The sequence below is a fragment of the Eptesicus fuscus genome, chromosome 8 (assembly GCF_027574615.1).
Source record: "Eptesicus fuscus isolate TK198812 chromosome 8, DD_ASM_mEF_20220401, whole genome shotgun sequence".
Lineage (NCBI taxonomy): Eukaryota > Metazoa > Chordata > Mammalia > Chiroptera > Vespertilionidae > Eptesicus > Eptesicus fuscus.
The window spans coordinates 74,912,518-74,938,705 of record NC_072480.1 but is presented as its reverse complement, the minus strand read 5'-3'; the positions used below and the strand labels follow the sequence as shown (position 1 = coordinate 74,938,705).

General features: G+C 37.3%; 1 protein-coding gene across 2 annotated transcripts in view; it reads left to right on the top strand.

The window, feature by feature from the left end:
* Positions 1-26,188, top strand: part of TUBGCP3 (tubulin gamma complex associated protein 3) — an 86,487-nt gene that overhangs the window by 18,685 nt on the left and 41,614 nt on the right. Inside the window, exons 4-11 of one of the 2 annotated variants that reach the window (XM_028148815.2) lie at positions 2,747-2,824; positions 3,739-3,908; positions 6,058-6,230; positions 8,243-8,361; positions 9,443-9,568; positions 13,082-13,150; positions 13,549-13,681; positions 15,164-15,330. In XM_028148815.2, coding sequence (XP_028004616.1) covers positions 2,747-2,824; positions 3,739-3,908; positions 6,058-6,230; positions 8,243-8,361; positions 9,443-9,568; positions 13,082-13,150; positions 13,549-13,681; positions 15,164-15,330 — 1,035 coding nt within the window. Of the gene's footprint in view, positions 1-2,746; positions 2,825-3,738; positions 3,954-6,057; positions 6,231-8,242; positions 8,362-9,442; positions 9,569-13,081; positions 13,151-13,548; positions 13,682-15,163; positions 15,331-26,188 lie in introns of both variants that reach the window. The other variant, XM_008143924.3, reaches the window with a different exon arrangement.

Here is a 26,188-nt window from a genome sequence, read left to right as displayed (position 1 = left end):
GCTATATTGTGTGTTGCAGTGATGATCAATTTGCATAGTACTCTTTTATTAGATAGGATTTTTGTTGATTTCAGAGAGGAAGGGAGAGGGAGAGAGAGAAACATCAATGAGGAGAGAGAATTGTTGATTGGCTCCCTTCTGCATGCCACCTACTACTGGGATCAAGCCTGCAAACCGGGCATGTGCCCTTGACCAGAATTGAACCTGGGACTCTTCAGTCCGCAGGCCAATTTGCTCTATCCACTGAGCCATTTTGGCTAGGGCTGCATCACCCATCTTTCTAAGAGACTCACGTTTCCTCTGGCACTCCTTTCCTGAGCCTGGAGCACTTGAATGATCCTCCTATGTCTGAAATTAAATTTATCATATTGAAATAATTTGCCCATTTGTCTGCTTACCACTGGACCGAGGACTCTGTCAGAACTGAGCTTCTTTCTTCCTGTGCTGTCCCAGCTGGATACTTTGTTGTTTCTGCAAAGTTCTGTGTAAACCAATTTTTAAAATTAGGGAATAATTTAAATACCCAGGATGAGCTTATTCTTTAGAGTAACTTTCAAAGAACATTTTATATAATGAAGAACTTGTGTAATGTAAGCAACCATCCCATAATTTGTTTTGTAAATAAATATATTGATATATTTTAGCCTGTGCATACAAAAGGTAAGAGTATATGAATAAAGTAGAATGCTCTAGAAATTTGGATGAAACGTATTGAGGGTGGGCTGCTGTTAATGGTTGTGAATCAGGGCAGAGGGATAGGTAATGGAAAATTAATGAAATCTGTTGAATAACCTTACATAGAAACCTAGGAGTTAGTTATCCTGACAGCTAAGATCTTGAGTTTGGTTATGTGTGATGCCGAGACTTATATCTTGCACTTTTGAATTCTTTAAAAGAATTTTTTTCAACTTACTATTTTTTTAATCCTCACTCGAGGATATGTTTATTGATTTTAGAGCGGAAGGGGGAGAGAGAGAAAAAGAGAAAACATTGATGTGAGAGAGAAACATCCATTGGTTGCCTCCCATATGCATCCCAAATGGGGACTGGATCTGCAATCTAGGAATATGCCCTGACTGGGAATCGAGCCTGCATCTTTTCCATGTACAGGATGACGCTTCAACCAACTGAGCCACACCAGCCAGGGCTAAAATAATCCTCTCTAATAAAATGGTAATATGCAAATTAACCATCACTCCGCTACATAAGCCACACCCACCAGACAAGCCACGCCCACCAGCCAATCAGGGCGAGTATGTAAATTAACCCAAACCAAGATGGCTACAGCCACAGAGAGCAAGGTTTCCCAGGTAACAGAGCAAGCCAAGCTTTCCATAGCCGTTGCAGGCCTAAGCCTCCACTCAAGCTACAAAGTTTCAATTATAGAAGGTAAACAAATGGCGGCAGAATGGAGCTTGAGAGAGCAGGCCAGGGTTGCCGGCGGCAACAGGGGAAGCAAAGCTTTCCGCACACCACCCGCTTAAGGCTACAAAGTTTCAATTGTAGAGGGTGAATTAACTGCCACAGAAATGGCTGCCAGCCTCGAAGGGAGCCCCAGGCTTGGCTCCGCTCCAGGCTACAAAGTTTCAATTGTAGAAGAAAAATAAATTCCAGATACCAGGGCCTCTGCTTGGGTTGCCAGGGGGTGTGGCCGGCCTGCAAACCACCACAGGCCCCTCGCTCAGGCTGCCCCATGCCCCAAGGGAATCCCACCCTTATCCGGGACACCCTTCAGGGCAAACCAGCTGGCCCCCACCCGTGCACCAGGCCTCTATCTTATCTAATAAAAGAGTAATATACAGATTGATCATCACTGCAACACACAGTATAGCTGCCCCCATGTGGTCAAAGATCCTGCCCCCATGTGGACACAAGATGGCCACTACAAGATGGCCAGCAGGCGAGGGCAGTTGGGAGGCACCCGGCCTGCAAGGGAGGGCAGTTGAGAGGGACCAGGCTTGCAAGGGAGGGCAGTTGGAGGTGATCAACCCTGCAGGAGAGGACAGTTAGGGGTGACCAGGCTGGCAGAGGAGGGAAGTTGGGGGCAAACAGGCTGGCAGCGGAGTGGTTAGGGAGTGATCAGGCTGGCAGGCAGAAGCGGTTAGGGGCAATCAGGAAGGCAGGCAGGCAAGCAGTTGGGAGCCAGCAGTCCTGGATTGTGAGAGGGATGTCCGACTGCCCGTTTAGGATGTCCACCAGGATCGGGCCTAAACGGGCAGTCGGACATCCCTCCAGGAGTCCCAGATTGGAGAGGGTACAGTCTGGGCTGAGGGACAACCCCCCGCCGTGCACGAATTTCGTGTACCAGGCTTCTAGTTTTTTATAATACTCTATTTTGTGGCCTAAATGGGACATTGGTAGGGGTAGGAGCAGCACGAATTTTATGATGGCATTTTTCTTATAATTACTATATTTGGAAAGTTGGTTATTATAAGAATTATTTCAAAGAGAAAATATTGTTATTTAGGAATAGGGTAATTTAAAAAACATGTTCTTATTAGGGACTTTGGAGTTAGTTTTCAGGGGATTAAAGGTTCCAAAGATACTACCTCTTGAGAACATTATCTCTAGCCTTCTGATGGATAGTGTTATTTGCAGTACTTGGAAAATAAACATTTACATTTGATGTTACTTTGTGAATTTTAAAATGTAATTCTGTTTTGGAAATAAGGATAATTTAGAAGAGATGAGGGTAAAACTGGGGCGTAGTACAACATTGTCCTTTTAATGTTTTCTTTCTAAACAGGGAGTTTTGAAAAATAAATGGTCAATTCTCTACCTCTTGCTAAGCCTTAGTGAAGATCCACGCAAGCAGCCAAACAAGGTGAGAAGCTATATTTTACCAACTCAATACCTTTATAAAGGACACTTTCCATCTTTTGTTGGGACAGTTATGCCAAATTTTTATAGAAATTGGGCTGTTATACTTAAGACAATAGTATGAGTAAAACAAGCCGGTCTTGTTTTTTGGGCAGTCATGGAAGGCTAAGATATTCCCACCCCCCCTTTTTTTTAAAGGATAATTTTAATCATTGTTCTGTGTTTTCTTAAGATGTTTTTCAAGATTGTTATTCAAATACAACAATGTTCAATTAAATAGAGCGTAAACTAGCAGTTTTCAAATTTTTTACTGTGTGAAGTTATTAATATTAGCATAGCTGCGTAATTTTTTGAGTTAGGTGACCTTTTATAATTTTTTTGTGTTTTTAGATATCACTATGGACGTTAATTAGTTATACCAGTGAAAACTTTGTTGTCAGACACTTTCAATTTTTGACCTGTGCAGTGTTTGAAAAAGCAATTTGGCTGCTCCATGTGCCAGTATGTTTTTTAATAAAATGCTCTACTACAGAAATTCGAGTGCTTAAAAGTTGAAGAGTGTGGGTGAAAGAGTCATATTTATATCTAAAGTCTTATTCTGAGTAATGTGCATTCTTTCATTATATAAGATTGCCAAACTTAAAAAATTTGAGTAATTAGAGTTTTAGTTTGCATGGATTCTGAATAAAGTGTTTAGTTCTCACATCACATAGGAGTTTTATTGTTCAGAAAACTTCTAAAACTGTATCAGTTCTGGCATATTTCAAACGTATAACAACTAATTTATTGTCTGATAAGTGCAAAATTCAGTTACAGAATAGATCTAAAATCTAAACACACATTATCTTTGTTGAATTGGGAAAAGTGTTCTGTAATTTTATATCTCCATATACTTAATACATTTTAATTTATTTTCAGGTTTCTAGCTATGCCACGTTATTTGCCCAAGCATTACCAAGAGATGCTCACTCAACTCCCTACTACTATGCCCGGCCTCAGACTCTCCCATTGAACTACCAGGATCGTAGCACCCAGTCAGCACAGAGCTCTGGCAGTATGGGAAGCAGCGGCATCAGCAGTATAAGCATGTATGCCCTAAATGGCCCGACCCCTACACCACAATCTGTTCCAGGGTAAATCAATTCTACATGATTGATTCCTGAAATAGTAGAAATAGGAAAGTCCTCAGGCTTTTAATCAGGCATTTTGTGGTCACTGAAACTACCTTTAGAAGCTTGTACTGGTATGTGTCAGGAATGTAGGCACTGTGTCTGATATGTTCGGTCTTTGGATTTCACTCTCCCTAAATACTCAGTTTCAGATGGGAATTCTTTCCATTTCTAATCTTAGTTGACTACAGATTTTTGGCTAACTCAAGCTATTAATGCAAATGCATATTAGTAAAGGACCTAGTTCACAAGCATGATGTGCAGAGCCTTTCACTTTGAAGTAACTGATTGACATTGCTACATTCTCATATTTATCTCTCAGTGAATGTTGTCCCCTTAATTGATGTATGCGATTCTCTTCATTGAATTATTTTGAATAAATGTAAATTAAAATAAAGCTGTCTCCTCACATGCGAGATCTTCAAACTAAGAATGATGGCATCTTAAAGTACAAGTGAATTAAGATGAGAAACTACGGAACACACAATACTTTGCAGCTTAACCTGCTGTCACATCTAATTACATTTTGCAGAAATATAGAATTTATGGTTGAGAATACAGCAGATACCAGTGCATTAATGGACTTAGAACTTTGGTTGTTTATTTTTACATACACATTTCAATGCACGGTTCATTCCTGAAAATCATATTGAAGTAGACTATTATAAAATCTCAGAAGAATAGTGACCAAGGATTCACCATCAAATGATGTTTTCCACATGAGCATAATATAATTATAAATTATTGTTGACTTAATAAAATTATGTTCAAGTTATTAGAAAATAGAATGTACCATACAAATGGATTATAAATGGAGTCTAGAGTTCTAGAAAGACAGCATTATACATTCTATAAGTTTAATCTCAAACTTTTATTCTGACTAAAGGAGTAGACACTTTCTCATTTTCACCTTAAAATTTGAAATAATTATTGTCATGATATGAAAAACGACTTTGTAGAGAACTTTGAACTGAAGTGGTTTTTTAGAATTTTTCTCGTAAATTTAGAACTGTATTCAAAGACATAGTTTTGGTAGTTATTTTCCCCATTGAAAATAGAAAAATGTAAGAGCTGTTTCTGGTTTTTGCTTTCCTCTCTTACTTCATCAGTGGATTATAGATGGACCCACCAGTATTTTACCAGTAATTAAATCAGAGCTCTGCCACTTGGAAGAAGCAGTGGCATTGTTGAAATTTTTGTTTTTGCATTTTTACTCTCAGGAAGTGATAAATTTGTTACAGTTTTCAAAACATATGTCATTGGAAATCAGCTATCATATTCTTAGATTTTCAAAGAGCATCTTTGACATAGTCTCGCAATTATTAAAAATTAACTTTTAGACCTTGAATGTGCTTTTTCCTTAGATTTTGTTTGTACATTTAAAAAATTAATTATAAATTAGGTTTTTCTTTTCCTATCGAGCACCATGAAGGCTGGGAGACAAGTGAGGTAAGGGAAGTGAGACATAGTATATGTTTTTTCACTCCTGTGCTCAATAAATGTTGAGTGAATGAAATGGTGTTAATATTGAAGTTAAGCCCAGCCGGTGTGGCTCAGTAGTTGAACATTGACCTATGAACGAACCAGGAGGTCATGGTTCGATTCCTGGTCAGGGCACATCCCAGGTTGCAGGCTGGGTCTCCAGTGTGGGGTGTGCAGGAGGTAGCCGATAAATGATTCTCTCATCATTGATGTTTCTATCTCTCTCCCTCTCGTTTCCTCTCTGAAATCAATAAAAATATATTTTAAAAAAATATTGAAGTTAACATTAGTAATGCATTTCAAAGTGGTTTTAGATGAGTAGTGTATGTTGTATGTTTGTAAAGAAAAGTCAAATAGATTTGTTTTTTATGGTGGGAAATATGTGTGGAGGTGGCAGTAAGAGCTTGGAGACTTTGGACTGATCATTATTGTTATGTTTGGATATGGTTAAGTCATTCACCTGTCTCAGATTTATAAGATTATATAATTCACTGTAGTTATATAAGAACAATTTTTGGAAGTGTTTTTGTCTCTTCATTGACTAGCCTAGTATTTGAAGATATAAAATGCTTTTTTCTTTTTTTAGACAGTCTCATCAAGCTCCAGGAGTAGGAGACTGTTTTCGACAGCAGTTGGGGTCGCGCCTAGCATGGGCTTTAACTGGAAATCAGCCTTCTTTACAAACCACTACCTCAAAAGGTATACCCAACACTGTTTCTCGCAATGTGACAAGGCCAAGGAGAGATTGGGATGCAGGTGGTGAGTAAGGATATATTTTATGGAGCTTTTTTTTTTTAACATTTAGAATTTATGCTTCACTTGTTTTAAAATACTGATCATAACTTTTGAGTGGTTTTTGTTCTCATGATGAAATTCAGAATCATAAATATTGTCTGTGTTGCCTTGGGAAGTTTGGTTTTGTCACCCCATGTTACCCTACTTGTATTCACCTGCGCCATCCACTTTTTCGTCATTGTCTTAGTGTTTTTTCTCCATCTGGACCTCTCTTCCCTTTCTTGTCACAACCCCCTTCTCTTTTTATTCTGATTTTCTCCCTGAGAAAGTGTATCCAGGCTGGATTAGGCCCCCTAGTAAAAGTGACCATCTTCCACCACAAGTCCAGGTTCCATGAAGGAGGGGCATTTCTGTCTTGTTCACTGTGCAAGTAACTAGCATAGTGCCTAGAATGTTGAAGAAACTAGTTGAAGATTTATTTGGTGAGTTAATTGAATGCCTCATTGATTTTTAAAGTTCTGTTAGATTCCAAAGAAAGTTTGAATTTCTTACATGAGAACACTACAAATAGCGATATTTGGAACATTATTATCCTAAAAAATAGAAGAATGGGTTTTATTGTTGGTTCATAATCTACTGATTTTGAAATTCCTCTAGCTATTTTCTGTCCTTGTGTAGGATGGGAGCTGTGCCTTTTAGACTTGTGAGGACATTCATACACAGCTTGGCCTGTCCCCATGTAGCTACACTTACCAGCCTCTAGCTATTCTGTGACATGTGTGTGCTCTTGAGTACAGAAGCTAGTGCCTAGACGGAGTCAGAGTGCCCTTCTCTGTTTCTTTCTTTTTGTTTGCTATGACTCCTGATCCCTAACCAGTGCCTTCAAATCTGTGTTCTATACAAAGCTAAGAGATAAAAGGACTTAAAAATGTACTTGATTAATCCAAAAGAGCAGGAGAAGTACAAAGGAAGAAAACAGTGGGATAAATAAAAAACATACCTGAATTAAGGTACATTTAAATGCAAGCATATTGGTGTCAAGCATACATTAAATTCATGGGGATAGATACTTTGTTCAAAATATTTAAAGAAAAAAGAGATTTTAAATATAGGGACACAAATAGATTAAAAGTAAAGGGATGAAAAGAATACCTCTTATAAACACTAACCATGAGAAAGATGGGTGGCTATACTAGTATTATTAAAGTCGATAGTGGCAGGAGTGTTAGAAAGGACAGAAGGACATTTCATAACAGCAAAAGAATCAGTTGTTTGGGAAGAAATAATGCTCCTAAATGTATATATTCACCTACTGACAGAGCTTCAGATGCACAAAGAACAACGGAAAGAACTGCAAAGAAAACAGACAAATCCATAATTACAGTTGGAAAATTCAACTTCTCTCTCAGTAATTGATGGAAAAAGTAGATAAATATGGTCAATAATGATAGGTAAGGGTTGAGCAATAATACTAGCAAATTGATGCAATTGATGTTTATAGAATATTTTCCCCACGACTGAAATACAAACTTTTTCTGACTGTGCTTTCTGGGTTCTGAGAGTGCTGATCTCTGTCTACTCTGATTAAGTTTCTCCTGTCACTGATATAGTAGATATCAGGGCATTGCTTTTGAGTAATACCTAAATTCTGACTTAGCTTTTGTTCCAAGGTTTCTGGAAATTATAAATAACTTTTCTGCTGTATTGGGAATGTACACTTGCTGTATAGTAAGCCAGTTTTTCCAAACACCATCTATGAAATAATTATTCATCCCTTTGTGATTGATTTGTGCTGCTCTTTGAGGATTTGTGCTGTTCTTTGAAGTATGAGGACTTCTGTGATCTCCATATTTTTTTCAGAAAATTCTTGTTTCTAATAACTTCATGCTCTCTTTCCATTTTAAGCTTGTTTACTTAGTTTTAAATTTTTGTCCTGAATGCAAATATATAATCTGGAACTAATTGTGTCATAAAATTAATTTCATCTTAAAAATGTGTTCTTCAGTAAATGTGTTCTTATAAAAACCATTTTACAGGTACTTCGGAAGTTACTGAGGCAGCCCTTGTCAGAGACATTTTGTACGTATTCCAGGGCATAGATGGCAAAATCATCAAGATGAACAATACTGAGAATTGTTACAAAGCAGAGGGAAAGGTACAGTAACTAAAACCCATTCTAAAATATTAAAAAAAAAAAGATAAATGTTATTAAGACCAGATAGGAACTATTAATTTATGAGGTGTTATTGGGGTAATGAGGGCTGGACTTACAGAATTGTGTGTACTGCCCTAGCCGGATTGGATCAGTGGATAGAGCATCGGCCCCTAGACCAAAGGTTCCTGGGTTTGATTCCGGTCAAGGGCACATACCTTGGTTGCAGGTTCCTCCCCCGCCAGGTCCTTGTTGGGGCACGTGCAGGAGGCAACCAATTGATATGTTTCTCTCACATTGACCTTTCTCTCTGTCTTTCCCTCTCTCTTCCATTTTCCCTAAAAATCAAAGGAAAAATATCCTTGGGTCAGAATTAACAACAAAACAAACAAACAAACAACAACAAAAAAAACAACAACAACAAAAAAAATTGTATGTACCAATCAAGTTGCACTATTAAATTCTTATTTATATTTCCCTGTGCAGTTTGTGACTTGTGTAGTTTTACAAGGCCCTTTGTCAGTCTTTCCTATCCTTTTGTATCCTTTCCCTTGCATTTCTTCCTTTCCTTGTTTTCACTGATGCAGTCCCCCAACTTAGCTGATTTCTGTGTCCCGTGATGGTGATGTCAGAGGTACCTGAGGGACAGAATATGGCTTGGCATCTTTGCTGCTGGATATTGGCTTCCAGATAAGGTGCCTTGGCTTGCTTTTCCTTTCACATTCTAGAATCTGCCTTTTCCACAGCTCCTTCTTGTTGATGGTGTGTTCTTCTTGACTCTCAGCTATTTCACAAGGTGACTGATATCACAGACTGTCCCTGCCATTCTAGGGGACCCTGACCAGTCACTCCTTGGGGTGATGCTACTCGAGCTTAACATTTACTCAGAGGTGTTTTACTTCTCTGCCTGTTACTTGATGCTTTTGTTTTTCAGAATCTCATTGTTTTTACTTTAACGATGGTATATTAGTTATTTTTAAATTAAATATGTCGAAGCCCAAGAATTATATTAAAAGTACAAATGGTTGAGAAAAATAAATAAAATTTTATTGTTAATTTTTAACTCTTGATATTTACTTTTTAGGCAAACCTGAATAAATCTTTGAGGGATACGACAGCCAGACTTGCTGAGCTGGGATGGTTACACAATAAAATCAGAAAGTACACGGACCAGAGGAGTCTAGACCGTTCATTTGGACTTGTAGGTCAGGTATGTTCATTATTACTAGAACATTTGGGATGCCATTCACTTTGGGAAATGCTTAACCCACTTAAAATCTTATGAAAATAACTGGAGGTCGGTGCACGAAATTCATGCATGGGGGTGTGTGTCCCTCAGCCCAGCCTGCACCATCTCCAATCTGGGACCCCTCGAGGGATGTCCAACTGCCCGTTTAGGCCTGATCCTACCAGACTGCTGGCTCCCAACTGCTCGCCTGCCTGCCTTCCTGATTGCCCCTAACCGCTTCTGCCTGCCAGCCTGATCACCCCCTAACCACTCCCCTGACAGCCTGATTGATGCCTAACTGCTCCCCTGCCAGCCTGATTGCCCCTAACTGCCCTCCCCTGCAGGCCTGGTCACCCCCAACTGCCTCCCCTTCTGGCCTGGTTGCCCCTAACTGCCCTCCCCTGCTGGACTGGTCCCCTCCAACTGCCCTCCCTTGCAGGCCTGATCCCCCCCAACTGCCCTCCTCTGCCGGCCTGGTCACCCCCAACTTTCCTCCTCTGCTGGCCATCTTGTGTCCACATGGGGCAGCCGTCTTTGACCACATGGGGGTGGCCATCTTGTGTATTGGAGTGATGGTCAATTTGCATATTACTCTTTTATTAGATAGGATTCTTAAGAGGGTTCTTTTTACTAAAGAAGCTTTGGTAATGTCTACTGTATCAGTGATGATCCATTCAAGAAAATAGAAACCACAGTAGGTATTGACAAAGATAATCAAATATAGCACATTGCTTACATAGCTATTGGAGGACTATAAAAGCAAAAGAATGTAAATACTAGTTAAAACAGAGGTAAAATGGGAGCAGAGAAAAGGTGTTAGGGTTATCAGAATACAGCAGGTCGGAAGAGGGGCTCCCAGCGGACACAGCCCTCTGAAGAGGGCCCTGCTGGAACACAGGCCTGTGAACTGAGACACCCCCAGCTGCTGTGTGTGCCCTGGGCAGCACAGTGAGACTGGATTTGGGAATGCTCCAGAAGCTAGAGACGGAAACCAGCTGCTGCTGCTGACCTGAATGGTCACAGCTGGGGCAGTGTCTAACTGGTCCTCTGCATCCTGACAGGCGGCAGCCAACTCCTTTAATGGTTAAGCAGTAATTATTTCTAATGAAGTCTTCAAAAAGTTACTGAGGGAGAGAGAAAGCTGAAGTAAACTGCAATACAGCACAGCACAACACAGCAATCAATGTGGCTGGTGATTAGGAGTGTGGCTTTGAAGTGAGACTGCCCAGGGGTCACAGTGGCTTCACCTTTTAATAGTTATGTCATCTGGCACAGGTTACCTCCTCTTGGCCTTAATTTTTGTGTATGTAGAAGGGAGGTGATGATAATATGTAAAATGATGATAATCTCCAAGGTGGTTAGCATTAGGAGACAGTGCCTAGAAAGCTGTTTTCCTGAGCCTAGCACTGCTGTTAATACCATTCACCAGTGTAGAGAATTGGCTAGATGGTCAGGGACCCTTCCCTCTCATTGTAACGCAGATAGGAAGTAGCAAGGCCTTCAGGACTCCACCTGAAGGTTTTAATGATAAATGGAATTTGCAAGCCAGTTGAGCTCATTGGCCATCCCTCCCAGCTGCATGCTTTGATTTCTGTGAGTTGTTGCACCCTTTTCAAAAGGGACCATTTTATCATGTCTTTGTATCATTCTCTCATGAATGCAAATTCCACTGATATATCCTAGTCGATTTGTTAGATATGAAGTAAAACAAACCCAGAATAAATACAGGAAAGTTAAATAAACGATTACATAGATGTTCTATTAAGTAAATTGCTAATCACTAAAATATAGTATTTTATATTGCTGGATTTAAAAGCTTTTTCTCTCATATTTACTTCTAATAACAGCCCTCTAAAATTAGCAGGGCAAATGTAATTGTTCCCATTTTGCAGATATAAAAGTTGAATTTCAGAAAGTTTAATTGATTTGTCCATGTTGTCTTGACTAGTAGAGGCAGATATGGGATCAGAATATAACATGTAATTTCTACTCTGTAGTTCTTTGCATTCCACTCTCATTTTTTGCTTTTTAAAATCATTGCTCTGTACTATCTAGGTACTGAAGAAGTAATGGTTTAGCTTACTAGAAGAATCATTGAGTGCTCTTGTTGGAGTGGTCATTTGTTGCAGTTAGCATGGGTAGCACTAATTTGTGCCTGTTGATCCAGAGTAATTATTATTAGTCCCCCTTTACTCTCAGAAGTGTCCTGGCTCTAGACATACTAAATAGAACAAATTTTATTTTTAAAGGAAGATATTGCTTCCTAAGTATAAATCTTGTATTTGCTCTATAATAAACCAAGATGAGACAACTTAAGTTAAATAAAAACCTTTCATGTTGAATACACAGGGTTCTGAAATACTCAGGTTGTAATTCTGTTATTTTGGTGGAAGAGTACTTATAGGCTGACTTGTATACTCCTCTGTATATTTATGTTCTACATGGTGTATTATGATTTATTTCTACTGATCAGCAGTTTGGTTTTTTACTTATATGTGTTTGTGCATATGTCTTTCTGTCTTAGACACTGGGATGGGGTTTTTGGAGAAAGTGAGGTTATGCCTAAAAAGATGCCATGTTGTTTTATCTGTGAATATTACTTAGCTTATTATTGAAGTATTCCTTTGAGTCTGCAAAATTTGTATATAAAATTTTGTAAAATTTTTATAGTTTATAAGGAAGGAAATGTTTATATTAGATAAAAATCCACAAAAAATACGGTAAAAATAAACTTAATAGATGACTGATTATGTATTGCCTTAAAATAAGCAGAAAAGTATAGAGAGTGATACTTAGAGAAAACAGGTTTTATCCTTTGAAAGTTCTGTTCTAGGCTGTCTCGGAAACCAAAGCTTCCCATTGAGTATCCCTGGGTTTACATCCCAGAATTCATTCCAGAAAGTTCTTGTCATAGGGCTATGTGAAGGTCCTCCTTACAGCTTCTGATTTGAAACCTTTTTAGCATTTAAGATTGGAGAGATACAAAAACATTTTTATAATATGGATGAGAAAAATGAGCAGTGTAAATAAAAAAACACTGGCTTTGAAGTGAGACTGGCATAAAGTTGAGAATTGGCATAAAGTTGGCAATTAAAAATTTTTCCAATTAAGAGCATTAAAAAATTACATTTTAATGCTATAAATTTAGAAGAGGCATAATTTAAAAATAAAGAATCATTGTCTAAAGTGAATATTCTTTTAGCTTTATGAAAAACATACTTTGTTTTTTTCATTTGTTCATTTCTGTTCTGAGAAGAAGTTCATGCTAAGGGACAACACTTCCTTACCATTATTAAATATTTAAGTACACTATATATTGTGGTGGTTAAACCTGCCAGAAGACCTTTGGTAGAATGAGAATATAAGGCACGCAGAACACCTGAACTTTGTCTTAAAGCATTGTGCTTGTGCAGTTCAAATGAGTTGATGTATAATGACTGTGTTGTGTGTAAAGACTGTGTCGTGCTTTAATTATACTTATCCCTTTCTGCACAGAGCTTTTGTGCTGCCTTGCACCAAGAACTCAAAGAATACTACCGATTACTCTCAGTTTTACACTCCCAGGTAAATACCTTATTTTTACTTTAATTTCTTCATGATTTGAAGTGTTACAAAATGGCAGCTACATAGAACTTTAAAGTTTTTTTTTTTTTTTTAGAACTTTAAAGTTTTTTTCACATATTTTATGAGATAAAAATCTGATTGTTAATACTGTTTGTAAGGTGTGGATATCTATAAAGTTTCACTGTTTCCTAGAGGCAGTTAATTGCTAATTTTAGGGTCCTGTCTACCATTTAAACAAATCACTTGTAGTTTGAAGGAACAATTTTTCTTTCAGAGGGAAACTTTTGCTTCATTTTTATGAGAATAATCCTCTCTCCATATTTACTTTACCTGGATTAAGAAAAGGTTGACATATTTAGTGACCTATACTTACACATTATATCTTTATTGTTTTTTAGCTACAGTTAGAGGATGATCAGGGTGTGAATTTGGGCCTTGAAAGTAGCTTGACACTCCGTCGCCTCCTGGTTTGGACATACGATCCCAAGATAAGACTGAAGACTCTTGCGGCCCTGGTGGACCATTGCCAAGGTTGTTTTGCATCTGATCCACCTGCTTCATTTCAAAGCAGGATTTAGGGAATGTCATCTGGGTTTATTTTTGTGCCTGTTCTTTTGTATCCATATTATAGCTGTTTATCTATATTCCTCTTTTACTTGACTCTTAACCAGAAGGCTTTTCTAGAGTTTCATTCCTCCTGAGATTATGGTCCATGTTTAGCTATATGTTACAAGTTCCCATGTTTGCATGTCTGGCTTAGTTCTCTGCTGGACTCTCGGTCTGTATTTCTAGTTGCCTTCTGAACCTTTTTTCTTATTGTTTGTACTGCCTTCTGAGCCTTTTTTCTTATTGTTTGTACTACCATGGCCAAAAATCTTTCTTTTTTTTTTTCTCACCTGTAACATTGGGGCACTAATACCTCTCAAGATTGTTACGACTATGAGATGTGAGATGCCAGTCATCTGCTCATAGTTCATGGGTCAGTGTTCAATGCTGTTCTCCTATTGGATGATTCATAAAGACCATAACTTCAGCATGTCTAAATCCAAGTTCATCATACCATCTGTGCCCTGCCTCCTCCATCTTTATATTCCTCCCAGTCCCCTCATCCCCCATCTGTTTCAATATCCAGTTAGCCACTATAATTCTGATACCTCTAACTCCTTAATAGGTCTCAAATCACTGCCTCTCCCAAATCAGTGTCCTCAGACAGGATTCTGTTTGAATCCTGCTCTCTATCCTCTTTCTGAGCTATTGTAATAACCTGCTCACTGACTCTGTCTCACCCACCTCCATTTTTGTGCATGCATGAAGAATCTTATTAAAATCAGATCACCTTAGTCCTTCTCTTAAAATCTTTTAGCAGTCTAATAAATTCCTATATTCTTAACATAAGTTCTTCATGTGCTTATATTTTTGGACTTGATTTTTGCCACTCTCAATTCATTATACCATTATGCCCCCAGGATACAGGAGACTGTAATCTCATTGTAGTGTAGTGTTTTTAGGAAGTTGAAATTAGCATATTATATCACAAGAGAAAAGGAAGAAAAATAGAAAATATTAAAGTGTAAGTACTGTTTTGTAAACATACATATATATATATGTATATATATGTGTATATATATATGTGTGTGTGTGTGTGTATATATATATATTTATCATTTGTATACTGGATTGCAGCATAAAGTGTGAATCTTAATGTGTTTCTCAGTCAAAAAAGTTGAAAAATCATGTTCTGAATCATATAACAAGTCAAGTTTTTACTACTAAAAAACTCTGTAGGGATCATGGAGAGATGAGTGATTCGCTCTGACCCATGTAAAGCCAGGGGGAGACTCTTGCTCTCTTGGCTCCTGATTCATGACATGTTTATTGCTGCTTCTATGTCCAAAGTGGTATCAAGAAAACAAACATACTTTATCTTCATTACTTGACCATTTTGGTTAGTGTTAAGTTCCTGGTTTCTACTGTGAGTCTAAATTTGGGTGTTTTTCATGTGTTCCCTCTCAGGAAGGAAAGGTGGTGAGCTGGCCTCAGCTGTCCATGCTTACACGAAAACGGGAGATCCGTACATGAGGTCCCTGGTGCAGCACATTCTCAGCTTAGTGTCTCATCCTGTCCTGAGCTTCCTTTACCGTTGGATATACGACGGGGAGCTCGAGGACACCTACCATGAAGTAAGGAATGCTACTCGATTGTCACACTTGGATTTACGAAGCATGAGCACCCGATTACTGTTTTTCCCCTTGTGGTTACTGTTTTCCCTTAACAGTAATGCTACCGCACTTTATTTGAATGCTGTGCATATTTTGTACAGTGCTTTGAAAGCCAATTATCTCATTTTTTGACAGAACTGTATTTGGTTAATGGAAAATTGTTATCCCATTTTTAATAGTGGGAAACTCAGCAAGGTCAAATCACTTAGCCAAACTTACTAGCAATATCAAGTTTACGGCAAAGTTAGGACTAGGTCTCCTAAGTCTTAGTCCAGTTTTCCTTGCAAAACAGTATTATATGTTCTGTTGCTTTGCATGATTACGTGAAACTAAACTATGATGCTAACAATTTTAATGAAACAAGTTACTTGTATATGCACCCATAGTACAGTTAGTTCTGCTATAATGCAATGTGTGTTCCTAAAACAATCACCATGCTAAAATCACAGAGTAAAAACCATAGAACTTTTGACAAAAGATAGAATGAAGGGGGCGTCACCCTAAAAAATCTTATCAGTGATGTTAAATAAAAAAGTGTGTAAGAACTTCATTGAAGTTGTAGCACAGTTTTAAACACATATTAAATTGTTAAATAATATGTAAATTCTAGAATAAATGTGGCATTTATCTTGAAAAAGCCCTAATGTTGACTTGTGGACATGGGCCAAAGGAGTCTTGTCTGAAGTGGAATAGAAAGTTGTGGTTGCTGACACGCATGATGATGGATTAAGGTAGCTGGTGGTATGAGATGTGTCTCTGTGTGCAATTTGTGGATTCCTGTGTGGCTGGGTTACTATTTTCACCTAGTTTCTCATGGATGAAATTGCACTTAAAGCAATCATGAGACACTCAAAGTTTCCTAATTATCAATTATGCCGTAATAAGTTTTAAAAACACGCACAATAGCAGAACCAACCGTATGTGGTATTGTTTTGTGGGTGCTTTTGGAACATATGAAGGGTGTTCTCTATGTGCATATGTATTGTGTAAGTCACTCAGTATGTCTTGTGGCTCCTTCCATGGCAGTATTATAGTTGTACTTCATTACTGCATGATATTTCACTGTATGGACTTATATTTTATTTAGCAGCTCTCCTTTTGATGGAGATCGTGTTCTTTGTAGTTTTAAACCTTATGAATATTATTAAAATCAACCTCCTTACATGTGCCTCTCTGTGCATATTTGTTAGTTTCTCTAAGGTAAGTATTAGGAGGTGGGATTGCTGGGTGTGGGGAATGCATACTTTAAATTTTGATTCTGCCATTTGAGCTCTGGAGTGGCTCTACCAATTTTCCCAACAGACATCAGTTTTCTGCTATGGTTCTTGTTCCTCCATCCTCATCAGCATTTAGTATTACCTAACTTTAATGAAAGTGTTTTTAACCTAAAGTATGAGATGTGACATCTCCAATGGTATTTATTTGCATTTTACTGGTTATTAGTGAGATTGACCAGCTTATCATGTTTATTCATTATTTTTATTTCCTCTACTAATGGTTATTTATATTCTTGCCCAGTTTTCCTGTGAATTTGTCTGTCTTTTTAGAGTTGAGTCATGGGATAATTCTATACGTTTGGATAACTTGTATCGTAGTGGTACTTTTTTCCTTTAATTATTTTTCTTTTAACTTTATTTTCACATTATTCAGACTGAGAGAAGAGTTGTCAGATAGTCAAAGAATCATAGTCTTGATCAAAACTCCCTGAATGTTAGTTTTGCCACATTTTATCAAATAGTAAATTCCCATATACACCTGAATCGGCTTCTGGACTGTTTTTATATTGTTGGCTATTTGTCAGTATTATTTAAATAACTATAGTTTTATGGTTTTATATCTGATAGGAACAGTTTGTTCTTTTTATAGTTTTCCTGGCTGTTTTTGCACATTTCTACTTAGATATGAAATTAGAATAAGCTTATCAATTCTGCCAAATTAAAAAATATATTTATAGGGATTACACATTGATTTATAAATTAATAAGAAATATTTTCATGCTTTCTGTGTTCTATTTGTTAAATGAGCTATATTTTTAAACTATGAATTGAAAGCTTTGAAAGGTCTGATATATAAGTTTTCATTTGACTAATGGTTACCTTTCAGTTTTTCAGAACTTTCTTTAACCTATATTTTTCTAAATGCTAACATCAAGAATAAAAATCTGTTCCTACTTTTAAGATATGGAATTTTGTGCTGCCTTAGATTATTTTCTGCCATGCAATCAATCTCTATAGCTTTTGCTGTGTTATTGTATTATTTTCAAAATTTTTATATTCAATTTGTAAAAATTTCCTGCTCTTTTAAAGATTTAGTTTATTTTACTTTGTCTTTAGATTTGTATCACTTATTTAAACTTAAATGTTTTATGTTTAACTGGTATTATTCCTTACCATTAAGCTCAATTAGAATTTCTGTTATTGAGATCTACCTACAGAGGAGTACACAAATCATAAGAGTAAAGCTTGATATCTTACTACAAAATGAGCTACCATCCAGATCAGGATAGCATCTTATCAGCACCCTCATTGTATGTCCCCCCTTCCCACCGCCACCCACTCACTGCCCCCTTCCTTATTCCTAAAGGTAAACACTTTCCTCACTTCTAATAGCATAGTTTTGTCTTATGTTAAATTTTACATAAGTGGAGTAAGATTTTGTATATGCCAAAATACATTTTACATGCCATCTGTAGGAAAGCATCCTTTGTATTCATCATAGTTAAGTATGAATCTTGAAGTTTAAATTTCTGGAAAGTGCTATATAGTTGTTTATTTAATTAGAACTTTAAATCAGACTTAAATATTCAAGATTAAATGGAGACTTTAATTCTTGTGCAGTTCAGTTTTTATCACTTTTGTGATAAGGAAACTTTTAGGTAATTCTTTCACTTTGATAAGAGTGAAACATCATTTTTTATTAATTTGAGGTCTGTTATTCTGTAATTACAGGATGAGGTGAATTTTGGAAGCTGTTTTTACAATGCATATTAAATCTCCTGACCATTATCACAATAAGTAAATTGATCTAAGTTTTAGGAATTTGTCATTTATGAACTTAAGAGAATCTAAGTGATGTTATGGTTAAGAAAATGAAAAAAATAAATATCCTTTTTATATTATAACTAGAAGCCTGGTATGTGAAATTCGTGCATGGGTAGGGTCCCTAGGCCTGGCCGGCAATCAGGGATGATCGGGGCCTTCTGGCTGCCAGCCGTGGCCTCCCTTCCCCAGCTGCTGACCTCCGGCTGGGGCCTTCCTTCGTTCCTCGCTGCCCCCCTGGTGGTGAGCACACGTCATAGTGAGCGATCGAACTCCCAGTCACCTGGTGGAACTCTTGAGGGGACACTTTGTATATTAGCCGTTTATATATATAGATTTGTATATGATGAGCTATGCTTACTATGTAAGTTTGTGAGAAATAACTTGACTAACTTAAAAACCATAAAGGAAATACTGTACATTACTAGTTTCAATTGTAAGGCTTATCTGTTTATCACCCATTAAAATTATACCTATATAATTAAAATAAATAATCTTTTCAGTCAGCCTTCTAAAATTGTTAAAGGATGAAAAATTGTACCTTTTATTTAATAAAAAATATATTCTAATCCCTCCCTCATCCAGTAATTAATATGTTACTTTATAATATGAATTTGGGGTACTATGAACTTTTTAAATAGCTGCTGATCAGTTAACTTGATGAACCTGGTTTTCCTCAGAGGTTGGCTTGGGAATTGTCTGAGATATATAATGCTACCAATTAAAACAAAAATTAAAGCCACAACTGGCTTATTATCTTTTTAAAGTTCAGTTCCTAATTTCTACTTTTGTCTTTCTTCTTGAGAATAATTTAATTTGTATTTTCTAGCAACCAGATTTTTAAAGTAGTCCTTAATTATATTACTAATTCATTAGAAACATCTGTGTTTTTAAAAGAGTTTTAAAAGTGCCACCAGTTTTTTATTGATTGTCTGCCTTGTGTGTTATTCAGCCTTATTTATTTATTTATTTTGTTGATAGTAATTATGGGACTTAAGTTGATGGAAAATGTAGAAAATTGGACACAAACTTCCAAAATTGATTTTCTTCTGGACTTTTTCTGTACTATTTCTGAACATTAGTTCACTGAGGTAAAACAGACTCTTTTTAAGACTAGTATAGCTTAAATTTGGTGTACTTTTTTTTTTTTAAGAAGTCTTGTTTCATAGAACATGTATAAGGCAAAGTTTCAGGTTTTATTAAAGATAAAATACAAAATAAGTATTTATGACTGTTGAATACAATATTAGCATTAGTAGCTCAAATGATCATGTAACAAACTTATCTCAGAGCTTTCCTCATTGATAAAGTTATTTAGTTTTAGATGTTTTTATTTATAGACTTCTGGAAATGTTGGAAGAATTATAAAAAACATTCCCAGGTACGCTTTCCTCAGATTACCTGAATGCTAATATTTTACTACAATAAATTTATCTTTTTTTAAAGATTCTGTGTTTAGTGGTATTCATACTTAGGGTTTGAGTTTAAATGGGACTTTAGGAAATTAGAGATTTGTAAATTTTTATTTTTTAAAATATGTTTTTATTGATTTCAGGGGGAAGGGAGAGGGAGAGAGAGATAGAAGCATCAATGATGACAGAGAATAATTGATCAGCTGCTTCCTGCACACCCTCCACTGGGGCTTGAGCTCACAGCCTGGGCATTTGCCCTTGACTGGAATCGAACCTGGGACCCCTCAGTCCACAGGCCGATGCTCTATCCAATGAGCCAAACCTAAAAGCTAGGGTGAAAGATTTGTAAATTTTTAATTTGCTAGTGTTATACCTCAGATGTTACTGTTTACTAGTTTTGCTTGTAGGATTTTAAAAAATTAATTGTGATTGATAGAGCTAAAGTTAATCCTTCTTGACAATATATTTTATGTTCTTTGTGATGGGCTTGTATTGTTTAGTTCTGCTATGCCATTGGGCTTTACCACTTAACAGTGTCTTGTAACTCATCTGCTTTATTTCTGTGGGGTAGAGCTTAAGAGCTCAGGTTCTGGAATCATAGGACTTGGGTTTGACTTTCACCTTTAGTTTCTAATGGCTCTGTATTCTGAATGAGTAATTTAGCTTCTCTTGGCTTTACCTTCTGCATTTTTCGTATGTGCAGAATAGTAGTGCCTATTTCATGGGATTTTTGTGTGTGTGTGTATTCAGTTAGGCAAATAGTATTCATGCAGTGTGTTATCAGCTCATAATATAAGAAAAACATTGCATACAATTTGAATATCCAGTGGCCCTAAGATGTCAGTGGCCTTTCTTTTATTTTCATTGTTCTCTGACTTGTGTGTTTTCTGTTGAACACTAAATTTATAAATATTCATTTAAGTCTCTTTAATTTATTTTGGGTTCTCTTTAATTTATTTTAAATCATATGTTTACCATAATAATTTGGTAGTTTAGACAATTGCATTTTGTGTTTGATCCTTATGTAATTAAAATTTGGGAATTATTTTTTCTTCAGTTTCTACATGGGTTAACTTTTTCTTAATCTGCACAATGAGTATAACTTGGTTGTAAAATCAGTTTTCTTCAAGTATATGTATAGTTAACTCGAAAATGGTATACATGAGCTTTATAACCACCGATTTAGTAGTAGTTTATTTAATATTTGCATAAAAATTGCTCCTTTCTAGAACAAAGAAAACATAAAATATGTATAAGCAGATAGTAAAAAAGGAACCAAATAGAAATTTTAGAGTTGAAAAGTACAATAACTGAAATGAAAAAAATTGTTCATGGGGCTCAACAGCAGGATTCGTGGGATTCAAACAGAAAGAAGAAAATAAGCAATTTGAAAATAGATTAAGACTATCCAGTCTGTGGAACAGAAAAAAAGGGTGGGGAGATGAAAAGAGCCTATCAGAACTCCTGTGGTACTGAAATTTGATGAAAGACCTTAACCTGAACAAACTCAAAGTAGGATAAACTAAAAAAGATCCACAGTAAGACACCTTATAGGCAAACTAGAAAGACAAAAACAAAGAGAAAATCTTGAAAAACCTCAAGTGAGAAAAACTCATATAGAAATGATCCTCTATTATATTTAACAGCTGATTTCTCATAGAATCCACAGAGGCTAGAAGGCAGTAGTATGATATATTCAAAATGCTGAGAGAAAAAGGCTGTTATTTAGGAATTTTGTAGTCTACAAAAACTGTCTTTCAAAAATGGTAAAGGAGATATGAAGATATATCCAGATAAATAAAACCTGAGAGAATTTCTAGAAATTAGCTCTCAAAAGTGACTAATGAAGAAATAGAAATTGTGAATAGATCTATATAATAAGTAAAGAGATTGAACCAATAATCTAAGAAAATTTTGCAAGAAAGAAGAGCCCAGAATCAGATGGCTTCTCTAGTGAATTCTACTAAATATCTCAAGACCTAACATTAATCCTTCTCAAACTCTTATGCAGAATAGAAATAAAAGCCAATAAAATACTAAGCATAAATATAACAAAGGAAGTATAAGATTTGTACGCTGAAAACTACAAAACATCGTTGAAAGAAGACCTAAGAAAGGGAAAAACTTTTTTACTTCATTACTTTTGATTTAATGTAATGTCAAAATTCCAATGGCCTTTATTGCAGAAATGGAAAATCTGATTCTCAAATTGGTATGGAAGGTCACAGAGCTCCAAATAGCCAACATACTCTTGAACAAAAGAACAAAGTTGAAGGACTCACACTTTCTGGTTTCAAACATATTAAAATGCAAACTAATCAAAACAGTATGGTACTGGCATAACTATATACTGGTAGATCGAGTAGAATTGAGAGTCTAATGAGAAATAAACTCATTCATTTTTGTGGACTTGGTTTTCAATAAATGTCCAAGATCACTCCATGGAGAAAGAATTGTCTTTTCAACAAATGGTGCTGGGACAACTGGATATCCACATTAAAAGAATGACTTAGGACCTCAGTTGCATTCCACATATAAAAATTAACTCAAAATAGATCATACATCTAAAGCTATAAAACTTTAAGAAGTAAATATACATATAAATCTTTGTGACTGTGGATTAGGCAATAGTTTTAAAATATATCACCAAAAACATGAGCAACAATAGAAAATAATAAAGTTTATCATATTTAAAAACGTGTGTACATCAGAGTACATGATTGAGAAAGTACAAAGAACCCACAGAATAGGAGGAAATATTTACAAATCATATCTGGTAAGGGCCTAGTATCCAGAATATGTAAAGAACTATTACTACTTGACAACAAAAAGATAACCCAATTAAAAAATAAGCAAAGTACTTGCAGATATTTTTCCAAAGAAGATATACAAGTGACCAGTAAACACAGGAAAAAATTCTGATCATTATTAGTCCTCAAGGAAATGTAACTCAAAACTACAGTTAGATACCACATCACACTCACTGGGATGGTATTAAAAATACAAAGCAAAACAGTTGTCCATTAGGATTTGGGGAATTTGGAACCCTCATACATTGCTGGTGGGAATATAAAATGGTGTAGTCACTGAAGAAAACAGTTTGGCAGTTCTTCAAAAAGGTAAACAAATGAAAACATCTATCTATATTTATAAAAGCCTAAGCAATCGTTATGACCAGACGACTGGCCGGTAGCTATGATGCACACTGACCACCAGGGGGCAGCAGTCCCTCCTGGCCGGCCAACCTCCCACGGTCCCTCCCCCCCGGACTGGGCAAGATGGCTCCGATTGGCCCCAACCACTGGCCAGGCTGAGGGACCCCACCATGCATGAATTTGTGCACTGGGTCTCTAGTATTCATATAAAAACATATGCATGAATATTCACAGTATTATTTATAATAGTCAGGAAGTACAAACAACACCAGTACTCGTCAATTGATAAATGGGTAAGCAAAATGTATATCTATACAGTGGAATATTATTCAGCCTCAAAAAGGAATGAAATTTCAACATGTTCTGCTACATGGATGAATCCTGAAAATATTAGGCTAAGTGAAATAAGCCAGGTCACATTGTATAATTTCATGATAGGAAATGTGCAGAACAGGCGGATTTTTAGAGACAAAGTAGATTAGTGTTGTCAGGGTTGTAGGGGAAAGGGGTAGGGGAAATCACAGCTTAATGAGTATGGAGTTTCTCTTTGGGTGGTGAAAATGTTCTGGAATTAGTGCTGATGGTTGCACAAGCACATTGTGAATAATACTAAAAACTATATTGAATTACACATGTTAAAATGGTGACCTTTATATTATGTGAAGGGGTGCTAGCTCCATCTGGCTCCTAAGATTGAACTTTCTGGTTCATTTGCTTAGTCTTCTGCCTCATTGCTGGTTAAAGGAGTTCCTTGTTATCCACCATGTAGTATCTGTGCCTAAGTAGAGCTCAGTGGTTCTGAATCTGCATGTCCCTTTGATCCACACTTGGGAGCCTCGTAGGGAGTTTAAGAATTTCCAAGTCTCTATGGTGTTTGTGATATGTGGCAATGCTTGACCTGGTATGCCCACTTTCTGATCTTGCAGCACCAGCCAGACTTGAGTGGGACATCTGCAGAATTTGCCCCAGAGATTGAGGGTTACAAAAGGGAGAGGAATTCAGAGTGCCGCCTCATTCCACAGCAGTAATCATTTATAGAGACTTTTCTTGGGAGTTTTTCTGTGAGAAAAAAATAGTGTCAATTATAGGAAACAGTGCATACTAGAGAAATTCTATAGTAAAGAACTTCTTTTACCTAGTGTTTCTAAACTTAATATTAAATTAGTAATATAGTAATGGATGTGTGTGTTTTTTAAAATATATTTTTGTTGATTTCAGAGAGGAAGGGAGAGGGAGAGATCGAAACATCAATGATGAGAGAGAATCATTGAGCGGCTGCCTCCTGCATGCCCCCAAGTCCGCAGGCCTACGCTCTATCCATTGAGCCAAAGCAGCTAGGGCTGGATGTGTGTTTTTATTAACATTCAATGAGAATGCTTAGTGGCTATTTTAAGGTATGTGCAACTATTTAACATGCGATGTAGAAATACATTTTTTCTATTGGTGACAGAGTCACAGGAACTGTGGCTTGTTATTAGAAGGAAAAGCCAAATTTCAGATAGAGGATAGTGCAAATAAGGTGTAATAAACTTCCTAGTCACAGACCTCTCTGCATTCTGTGTTTGTGGGCTACAAGTCCAGAAACCCTCCGTTAGAAAAAAATGTAAATAAATGTCTCAAACTGGCCCTGACACCATGGAATGGAGCTAGTTTTTTTTTTTTTTAATGTATATTTTTTTATTGATTTCAGAGAGAAAGGGAAAGGGAGAGATAGATAGAAACATCCATGATGAGAAAGAATCATTAATCGGCTGCCTCCTGCACGCCCTCTACCGGGGATTATACCCTTGACCAGAATTGAACCTGAGACCCTTCAGTCTGCAGGCTAACACTTTATCTACTGAGCCAAACCAGCTAAGGTGAATGGAGCTAGTTTTCTGCAGAATTATCACAGGTGTGAATGTCAACATCCATCTCTAGGTTTCCTGCCTTGGAACTGGTGCCAGTCACATGTGGGACTGGGAACCATCTCTGCCCTTGTCTGTTTTTGTCAGGCTTCTTGGACCTTCTTTCTCTGTGGTCCAGTTGTGCATTCCTCAGTAACTTTCCTGCATTAGGCTCTCTATGATGGCTATTCAGAGTTCACTTGAGGTGTAAGTAGCTTTGTTGCTGTTGTCCTGGGAAGCTCTTTCAAATGCCCAAGGTTACCTGTTTCCAGGAGAGGCTTTTTCTTCCCTTCCTGCTTCTGAGTGATGCTCAGTGTCTTGCCTTAACTGCTTCCGGATTTGGCTGATTTGCAACCCAAGGATGAGTTTTTGCTCTTTTACCTGAAATAAAAACTTCCAGGTGGCCTGTGAGCATTGCTCTTTCTGGTTTGGCATCATTAAAATTGGCCTCTCGGTCCACTAGTTAGGATTTTACTTTTAATTGTTAAAAATATATGATTCCCTCGCCCAGTGGTACAGGGACTGGTGTCCAACTTTTATTTTTTTTGTATAAAATGCAAAGGCAGGCAAAAATAGAAGGCTTAAGAATTTACAGATCTCCTGAATGATTAGTGTAGAAAGTACTTTCAGCATTTGGGGAGAGGTTTCTATTATTTTTGGCTTTTTAAGGGTAACACTGTAGAAGAAAACCAATTTTCTTTTGTTTTTGTTAGGCTTTTTAGTAGCTTATCTTGGTTCTCTCCCTGATAATATGAGTGAGGTAAATAAATACGCCAATATGTCCAAGGTAAAAACAAGATAGCTGTTAATTTTTTATTATTATTACTAGAGGCCCAGTGCACAGATTCGTGCACCAGTGGGGTCCCTCGGCCTGGCCTGCAGGGATCGGGCCGAAACCAGCTCTCTGACATCCCCTGAGGGGTCCCAGATTGTGAGGGAGCAGTTCTCGGGTGATGCACCCCAAAATTGGGCTCCCTCCTCTCTGGTTCCGGGTGCATCACCTGAGAACCACAGCTGCCAAGTCACCACAGCTTGGCAGCTCCTGCATTGAGCGTCTGCCCTCTGGTGGTCAGTATGTATCATAGATACCTGTCGGCCAGTAACTTAGGCTTTTATAAATATAGATTACTATTACTAGAGGCCCGGTGCATGAAATTTGTGCACAGGTAGGGTCCCTAGGCATGGCCAGTAATCAGGGCCGATCTGTGGGGTCATGGCGGGGTTATCGGGGCCCCCACTTGCATCTGCCTTGGCTGGCCTGGCTCCGCCTGCTCGCCGGCCCTGCCCCCTGCCCCCTGCCCCCTGCCGCTGCCGCCAGTTGCCTTCCT